The 10,000-nt window shown below is 39.3% G+C and overlaps 1 protein-coding gene across 3 annotated transcripts in view; it reads left to right on the top strand.

Moving 5' to 3' along the window:
* sli (slit guidance ligand) overlaps positions 1-10,000 on the top strand; it is a 1,907,921-nt gene that overhangs the window by 1,794,906 nt on the left and 103,015 nt on the right. For all 3 annotated transcript variants that reach the window (XM_076203204.1, XM_076203205.1, XM_076203206.1), the window contains one exon: positions 5,386-5,457. In XM_076203204.1, the coding sequence (XP_076059319.1) occupies positions 5,386-5,457 (72 nt within the window). The remainder of the gene's footprint in view (positions 1-5,385; positions 5,458-10,000) is intronic.

The raw sequence follows: 10,000 nt of genomic DNA, 5'->3' as shown, positions 1-10,000 counted from the left end.
TCTTCTTCTTCTTCCTCTTCTCCCTCTTCTTCTTCTTCTTCTTCTTCTTCTTCTTCCTCTTCTTCTTCTAGCTCTTCTTCTTCATCTTCTTCTTCTTCCTCTTCTTCTTCCAGCCCTTCTTCTTTCTTCTTCTTCTTCGTCTTTTGCGTCCTCTTCTTCTTCTTCTTCCTCTTCTCCCTCTTCTTCTTCTTCTTCTTCTTCTTCTTCTTCTTCTTCTTCTTCTTCTTCCTCTTCTTCTTCTAGCTCTTCTTCTTCTAGCCCTTCTTCTTTCTTCTTCTTCGTCTTTTGCGTCCTCTTCTTCTTCTTCTTCTTCTTCTTCTTCTTCTTCTTCTTCTTCTTCTTCCTCTTCTTCTTCTAGCTCTTCTTCTTCATCTTCTTCTTCCTCTTCTTCTTTCTTCTTCTTCGTCTTTTGCGTCCTCTTCTTCTTCTTCTTCCTCTTCTCCCTCTTCTTCTTCTTCTTCTTCTTCTTCTTCTTCTTCCTCTTCTTCTTCTAGCTCTTCTTCTTTCTTCTTCTTTTTCGTCTTTTGCGTCTTCTTCTTCTTCTTCTTCTTCATCTTCTTCTTCTTGTATTAACTTCTTGTCGTTCATCACAGTGTTGCCAGAGGTCTGAACTTCCTTGTTTACTTCTTTTTAGTATTCCGGCACCCTCAGCGGGTTTCCTTCTTCCCAGCTTCCCCCAACATAATGCTCACCGCATCTTTTCCAAGTAATACAGTCTGCTACACCCAACCCTCCCACCGGACTTTCTTTGTCCTTCGCTTTTTCGCCAGCGCGCCATGTTGCTCTGTTTGTGAGCGACAAACGCCTCAGTGGTCTGGGGATTCTGTTAAAGGACCGCAGTCCAAAGTGGATTCAGAGGAAAACACATTTGCAAATATTCTGCATTAGTGGATTCCACTTCGTCAGTACGTAATTGGTGAAACGCCTTCTTTAATTTACAGCAGTGTAAGCGTTTTTTTTCGCTGTTGTATATGTATCTTTATATGTGTATGCTTGTGTATATTCTTTTATATACATGTATATGCAAATGTTTGTGCGCTTATATGTGTATAGGTATATATGTATATGCATATTCATATGTATTTGTACTACGTATATGTTTAAGTGTATGTGTGTATGTGTTTAGGTATCTGTGTGTGTGCATGTGCATATGTACACGTGCATGTATGTGTGTATATGCATATGTATATGCACATGTAGATGTATATGTACACACACACACACACACACACACACATATATATATATATATATATATATATATACTGTATATATATATATATATATATATATACACATATATACATATGTAGGTACATGCATAAGCATAAGTACATGTATACATGTATGTAATATTTAATATCTCTATATTATGTATATACGCAATAAATATTCTTTTTACCCAACCTCGTTAGAGACCTGAATCTCCCCTTATTGGTATCATCCTCCTTTGTAATCCTTTGTAATCCCTTGTAAAGGGGCCTGAAGGGTCACTGGAGGAGGAAAAGTAAGGGACGAGGAGACGGGTCAAGGAAGGAACAAGGTCGGCATGAAGGAAGGTCAGGGCATGAGGGGGGAGGTGATTTTTTTTTTTTTTTCTTTTTTTTTTTTTTTTTTTTTGGTGGGGGGAGCAATGGACTTTCCCTAGAGAAAAGTTAGGGAAAGCGAGAGGGATATTGTGTGTGAGAAGGGGAGAAGGAAGGGGAGTTGTGGAGGGATTACACAGAGGAGGAACGTGCCGGCAGGAGACCTTTTGGTCCATAACTAGATCGGATCGGATGCGAAAAAAATATATAATAATGATAAATAAATGAATAGAAATAATAACATAAATAATAATAAATAGATAGGTAAAGTTAAATAATAAACAGGTAAATAGTAAATAATGATAAACGGACAGATAAATAATAATACATAATAATCAAATAAATAATGATAAAAACAGACAATAACAAACAAACAATACTAAATACAAGGCAGGCATTACAGCATCTTGCTTAGGTGTTTATCTAAACGATCCTTAAAGCTTCGAACTGAACAACATTACACTGCCTATGCAGGAAGTTTATTCCATTCATTAACTACACGGTTGGCGAAGTTGTTTCTACCCACTTCCAAATTAAATCTATTTCCTGACAGTTTGAGGCCGTTATTTCTTGTCTGATTCTCATTCAATATAAAAATTTGGTCTCTTTTTGTGTTGTCAATTCCCTTAAGAATCTTAAAAACCTGTATCAAGTCACCTCCGAGTCTACGCTTTTTTATGGAAAATAGATGGAGGGAGAAAGGGGCAAAGGAAGGAAAGTCATTTGAGAAGGGAAATGAGATTGAAGAAAGTTAGAAAAGGGTCAAAATGTAAACACGGAAGAAGTTTACAGATTTCACGTTGCAGACTTCGAATATGAGATCCCACTGATAATGATAACAACTTTACTATCAATAATGCTGCTGGTGATGATGATGGTATTGCACTATCAACACCATTACCTTCATCACCATCTATCACCACATATTATCACCACCACTACCACCACCACCATCACCACCACCACCACCAATATGGTTGAATATTACAGGACTCAAATAGTCTCCTTGTCGCTATTTTTGATACTTAGAGAATAGTAACAATTAAGAATATGTACTGTCACACACCGGGGTATACAATAAACTGACTAAACTGAATATACTTATTATACCAGTACTTTTACTCCAGGCGAGAAGGAGCGGATGTTGGGCAGCATGTAGTGAGTGGTATATACATTTGTCTAGGTGTATACATACCACCAGCTGTCTGTATATACGATTTAATTGTATTACAATTGCAAAGTGCAGGCTCTAGATTTTTATTTATTTTTCAAAATCGCGCCATGTCGATTTTATCGGCCTGTTATTGTCGTACGTGATATTCAACACAATTTTTTTTTTTTTTTTTTTTTAACTGATTTCGAAAGAACAGAGTTTTGTGTGTTTGGGTGGGGTGGTGGGGAACTTCGCGCTGTCCACGTAAAAATACGTAACACGTATTGATCACGTTCAGAAGTTGTTCAAAATAAGATCCACTTTGTTCAGTGTGTATTGTTGTGGTAGGTTTCCATTCCCGCCTCGCGAGTCCAGAGTCCCCGGGCTCGAGTCCCAACGGCTGCCGGAGCTCACATAGCTGAAGCTTTGGGTGACCGTTAGGCGTCTCACGGTGTAGGTACCTACCTTTGTTGTAAAGCGAAATACACATACGGTATTTTTTTCACTCTTTTTGTGAACATAAATATGCAAATGTAATATTCGTTGATTAGAGTTTCGTTTGTAATATTTTTTCTATTCTCTTGATAAACCATTTTTACAATTTTTTTTTATTATTAATTCCTCTCCTGTCCTGACTTCGCCCACCAGAATAAAATATATCAACCATGTCCCTTCTTGGGGCTCAGTGAAATCGCCTACTGCATGAGAACCAAGGCCTCCCAGGAAACCGGCAACGGTCACGATCACTATCTAGAAAAGGAGACTCATAGAGAACACAGTATAGCGTGATTCATCATGGTCTTGGATCACGTGTTGGACTTGTGATCAACAGCTATTTCCCTCCCGGAAGAGAGCTCAGAGCTCATATATGACCGATCTATGGGTAATGTTGTGACTTTACACGCACACACACACCCAACTCCCCGACCACGAGAGTTGGAGTAAAGACCCGCAGCGCAGCGATACTGAAATTATTTAAGCCTTGGGAGGGATTCGAACCCGGACCGCCGTAGTGGCAGCCGGGAACGCTACCACTGCGCCGTCAAGTCGTGTTCTGTTATTTGTGTACTGGTTGTATATTAAGCGATTGGTGTGTATTGCAGCTCCTGTGTTGATAATCCACTACGGGTCTCTCAGAACTAAAAAAAAAAAAAAAGAAAAAAAAAAGGGGGGGGGCGACGAAAGTGAGAATGAAAAATTCTTAAAGAAATTTTGCAAATGAAAATGCGTACAGCTGAGACTTCAATGCAAAGCCGCTTAAGAGATTATGAATTCGTTACGAGGGATACAGCTGCCAACGGGTACTTTTTCTCTCTTGATGGATTTTGCTGAAAATTAAGTCGGAATGAGAACGAGCGTTGTTGTTGTTGTTGTTGTCGTTGTTGTTGGGGCTCGCTTGTGAGTGTTTTTGTTCCGTACCGCGCGCACTTGCCCGCAAACATTTAAACAGACACAATTGGGTGCACATGTACACGTAAGAACGGTCATGTGTACACACACACACACACACACACACATACACATACACACACAGATGTACGCACATATGCCAGGGACAATTATACGAACACTGTGTGTGCATGTGTGTGTGTGCGTGTGTGTGTATGTGTGTGTGTGTGTGTGTGTGTGTGTGTGCGCTTGTGCGCGCGTATGTGTATGTATGTGTGTGTGTGTGTGTGTGTGTGCGCGCTCGTATGTGTATGTATGTGTGTGTGTGTGCGCGTGCGCGCGCGCGTGTGTAAAGTGTTTAACCAAATTGTAGTTATTTGTATTTACCTAACAGTAATATACTGAGTAAGAACAATGCTCGTGGTTTCCCGTTCGAGCCTCCATTGGTCTGACCTGAGATTTAATTATATTATCTGACTATTTCCTCTTTCATGATATTCCACGTATGGGTGTATTTGCATGAAAAAAATGTACTTTTCAATAACCTTCAAACGATTTGTTTTGATGTGTATGTGTGTGTGTGGGGGGTCTGGGTGGGTGCGTGGGTGAGATAGATAGATAGAGAGAGAGAGAGAGAGAGAGAGAGAGGAGAGAGGGGGGATGAGAGAAGTGAGGGAGAGTGGTAGAGAGTGGGGAGGAGGGAGGTAGAAATGGGGAGATAGATGGATAGAGAGAGAGATGGAGAGGGAGAAACAGAGAGGGGGGTGAGAGCGAGAGCGAGAGAGAGGGTGAGAGAAGGAAGGGAAAGTGGGAGAGGGGGAGGGGGAGGGTAGAGAGGGGAGGAGAGAGAAAGAGAGAGAGAGAGAGAGATGGGAGAAACAAAGAAAAGGATTAGATAAAGAGAGAGAAAAAAAGAGTCTGTGGTATTGTAAATTGATTATATATATATATATATATATATATATATATATATATATATATATATATTATTCATTTATTTATTTATTTGTTCATTATCTAGTCTGTATATATATATTCATTTACTCATTTCTTTCGTTAAGTTATTTGTTTGTTTTTGTGTTTTGACTACTTTTATCTGTACCTGGACTAGCCATGGTTCTAAAAGTCTCGTGTCTGGATGTTTTGTTGTTGCAATCCATTCTAAGTTAGAAAACTAGAAAGCCAAAGCTAGAAGACGTTCAACTTCGTCTTTACTGTGTCAGCAACTAAAAATCCTCTTTTTCCTTTTCCCTCCAGGTCACTCTACGATAACAACATCAAGACGATTGAGAATGGGACCTTCACCAACCTCACCAGTATCCAGACTTTGTAAGTACAAAGGCCTTACCCTGACCTTACATAGGGAAAATGTACCTTTGTAAATCTGGGAGAGACTTTTTTTTTTTTTTTTCTTAACCTTCACCAACCTCACCAGTATCTAGATCAGGGGTTCTTAACCTTTTTTCTCCAATTCCCCACTTTTTAGTGAACCAACTCTCCATTTCCCACCACAGCATCGGTCTTTGACAAATTCGATTTTAACCCATGCAGTGTTTAGTACGTAAATATACAGTGTTGTCACTTTTAAGTACAAACGGCCTTAGACTGACCTTACATAGGGAAACTGTATTTTGTTATTAAAAGTCTGTAAATGGTTGTGATTTGTAAAGTAAGTCAACATTTGGATGTAATGTATTAAATTTTGAAGCACTATCGATTATTTGAACCACTGATCTAGACTTTGTAAGTACAAAGGCCTTAGACTGACCTTACTTAGGGAAAATGTACCTTTGTAAGTCTGGGGAGACTTTTTTTTTCACCAACCTCACCAGTATCCAGACTTTGTAAGTACAAAGGCCCTAGACTGACCTTACATAGGGGAAATGTACCTTAGTAATTCTGGGCGAAACTTTTTTTTTTTTTTTTTTTGTAGGGGATGCTGAATATTTCGACTACCGTTTACCCATGTGTTTAGTTCCCATTCTAGACCTCGAACCAAGTACAGGGTTTCTAGAATAGGCTAAACTAGTAAAACTATAGAAAGACTCCTAGCTTTAATTGCCTTCGTTAAGTAAACACGTAGTTTCAAAGATAGACGAGTTGACTGTAATTGAAAAGCCATAAAATCATATTAGAAAAAAATAAAATAAAACGACAGCCAGCCATATTTCATAAGCCGAAGATCTATTCCACCTTTGTAGTTACCGTAGGACTCATCGTGGTGATTTGAATTGGACTGGTCATTCCCTTTAATTAAGGTTCGATTAAGGATACATCGTAAATATGGAGATCAGAACTCCCGCTGAAGTTACAAGGCCTGAAATATACTCGTCACAATACTGAAGTCGTTTTTGTGTTCCTAAGTCGGCCACACGCAAACACGAAAATAATTAAATCTTATGTATCGGTTATCAAGAATCAGTTGTGCTTTGAAAATTCTTTGGAGATTTTGTAACTAGTGATTATCTATAAGATAAATTGTATACATACATAACCATATGCGTGTGTGTGTGTGAGGGACAGAGAGAGAGAGAAAGACAGAGAGAGAGAGAGAGAGAGAGAGGACAAAGAGAGAGAGAGAGATAGAAAGAGAGAGAGAGAGAGAGCGTCTATTTACCCTTGTCTGTCTCTGGTCTCATGATTTTTTCTCACTTCTATTCCACCATACAAAATTTAGATTTTTTCTTTTTCTTTTTGCCATTTCTCTTCTTTTTAACAATATCCTCGTCTTCTCTCTGTCTCCTGTTTGCATCTCTCTCTCCTTTCTCTTTTCTCATCGCTACTCTCTTTTATCTCCCAGTCTCAGTTCCACTCTCACTCTCATTCTCTCTCTCATCCTCATTCTCTAACGCTCGTACACCCTATCTTCACTCCTCTCTCTCTCTCTCTCTCTCTCTCTCTCTCTCTCTCTCTCTCTCTCTCTCTCTCTTTATATCTATCCTATTTCGTCATCTTTCTTTTCTGCTCTTTCTTTTCTTCTCTTTTCGTGTGCTCTCTTCTCCCCCATTTCCACTCTTCTTTCCTCCTCTGTCCTCTTCTGTTCTTCTCTATTTCTTCCCTCCTGTTCCATCTTCTGTTCTTCTTATCTCTCTCTCTCTCTCTCTCTCTCTCTCTCTCTCTCTCTCTCTCTCTCTCTCTCTCAATCACTCATTGTTGCTCTCACTCACTCTCACTCTCGTTCTATTCTTTGCTCTCACCTATGGCCTCTCGTACCCGTGTCCTGACGTACCAATAGGTCGCCCCGTTTTCTAGAACCCTTGTCGAACAGCGAGACGAACCTCAGTTCGAACCGCATGTCGAACCATGTTCCGACACCCACAAGACCGTCTCGATCCCGTTCGAAACCGCGAACGAACAACAGAGACGAACCTCGCGGTTCCTCGAACAAAAAGAGATAATTGCTTCCTATACAAAGGTACTTTATTCCTTTTTTTTTTTTTTTTTTGCCCCCGCCAACAGTTTTTTTTTCTTAACTGCCGGTTTTTTTTTTTTTTTTTTTTTTTTTTTTTTTTTTTTCTCCCGCCTTCCACCCTACTCCTCCCTCATCCTCCCTCCCTCCCTCCCTCCACCCCTCCACCTTTCTTTTCCCTTATGGTCCGGACTCCTGAAGACCATTAGTGTCTGGTCCGCTATTGATGGGCCACTTTTTATTGGCAAATATCTTAATTGATCTGGATGTTTAGAGACAGTGGGCTGGAAGGCAGGCAGGCAGGCAGGCAGGCAGGCAGGCAGGCAGGAAGGCTTCGAGACAGCCACTGGGGCTGGCTGAGGGGGCGGTCACTACGTTGGGGGCTGTGACGTTGGGGGCTTTGGTGAAGAGAGTGGCTGTGACAGCCTGTGGTGGCGGTGGAGGTGGTGGAGGAGATGGTGGTAGTATTACTGGTGGTGGCAGTTGTAGTGGTGGTCGTGGTGGTGGTAGTATTGGTGTCGGGGTGGTTGTGGTTGTGGTTGTTGAGAAGGAGATGTTTTTAAGGTAAATTGTTTTCTCGTGCCTGGTTCGATCGTTTTGTCGATGTTTGCCTTCCTTGCAGAAATACTGCAGAAAAGCACCGAATAATAAGGGAAAAAATTAAATCCTTTTATGAAAGACGTTTTCCCTTAAAATATAAGCATGCTCTCTCTCTCTATCTCTATCTATCTATCTATCTATCTATCTCTACGTGTGTATGTTTATCCACACACACACACACACACACACACACACACACACACACACACACACACACACACACACACACACACACACACACACACACACATACACACACACACATATTATTCTATTATTTATATTATTATTGTATTATTTGCACTGAAGATGTGAAACACGAAAGCGCTCTGCTTTAATAGTTTTTCTTCGTGGTCAACCTTGCATTTTCAAGAACACACGCTTCCAATGTTTTTCCTGCACATATATATATATATATATATATATATATATATATATATATATATATATATATATATATATATATATATATATATATACACATACATTATCTGTATCAGACTTCTTCCCTGTACTTTAACAGTTGTAGTACTTCGGAGTGGAGTTAATAATGACCTTAAAAGGCAAAAGTTACTCGAAAAGAAGAACCTTGCCTCTCTAAGTCTCGAAGTTCGCCTAACTTCCGAAAGTACTTCCATCAGTTAACTTTCTTACAGTCATTTGTAAACTGTCTAAAATCTAGAAATTGTCTCCGAGGGTAACATTTTCACGAACTTGTAATCATCTTCTAATTCTAGGATGCTTTGTAGAAGCTGTTCTAGCTATGTATAGTAAACCTACACTATTAAGGTCATGATTATGTCATTGAATGTAGGCTATTTGACTGCGGCTTGAATACAAGAGGAAGTACAACATAGTACGAAAAAGGGTTGAATAGTATAAGCTCAAGTTACTAGTTGCATCACACAGCTGAACAGAATAGTCTGGCGGTGGTCAGAATAGTAAGAATAGTACACAACTACCCCTCCCCCCTAGACGAAAGATTTAAGTGTCTGATAATATTTTTTTTGCGTCGTGATGATGAAATGTTCGTATATTTAACCTTTTAGGATCGAGATGGATCTTTCTGTAGCCGAATGACGTCTATTTCGTCTAAAGGTTGCTTTGGGAATTAACTTTTTTCTTTTTGTCGTCAGGTGATTTTAATCAGATTTAGAAATTTCTTTATGCCCAAGGGGTAGGGAAAGGGGCAACCCACATGTGGTGGAAATAGCCCAATTATAGAAACGAATAAACAAGCAAACAGAATGAAATAAAACAAAAACGATGGTCTTCAACTTACAAAGGATTACAAAGGCGGAGCATGCCAACAGGAGACTTTTTGGTCCATATCTAGGTCGGATGCGAAAATAATCATAATAATGATAAATGAATAAATAAAAACTATAATAATGTAAATAAATAAAATACATAAATAAATGCATAGGTATAGCTAAATAATAAACACACAGGAAAATAGTAAATAATAATAGATTGACATATAACTAATAATGAATGAGAATCAAACAGACAAATGATAACAAAACAAAAACAATATAAAATAAATGATAATTAATAATCATTACAGCTGTCAAGTTTAGTATGGTGGCACGTTGATAACTCTCACAAATGGCGAGATGATTGGTTCCTTATCTTCTTGTAGATATGGAAAAAATGCACATTTGGCACATTGGTTGGTGCGTTATCTTAGATGTGGCAACGGTGTGTTTGTTTACTTTTAAGTATGACAGATTGAATGACGTAACACTTAGACACAACTCCATCACAACATCAAACAGGTGATTTATAGTTGTGTGTGTGTGTGTGTGTGTGTGTGTGTGTGTGTGTGTGTGTGTGTGTGTGTGAGAGAGGAGAGAGAGAGAG

This window comes from Oratosquilla oratoria, chromosome 19, assembly GCF_046742065.1.
Source record: "Oratosquilla oratoria isolate Oo_2021 chromosome 19, ASM4674206v1, whole genome shotgun sequence".
In the NCBI taxonomy this organism is placed as follows: Eukaryota; Metazoa; Arthropoda; class Malacostraca; order Stomatopoda; family Squillidae; genus Oratosquilla; species Oratosquilla oratoria.
Note: the sequence above shows the minus strand (reverse complement) of the source record. Positions and strands in the feature narration are given on the sequence as shown.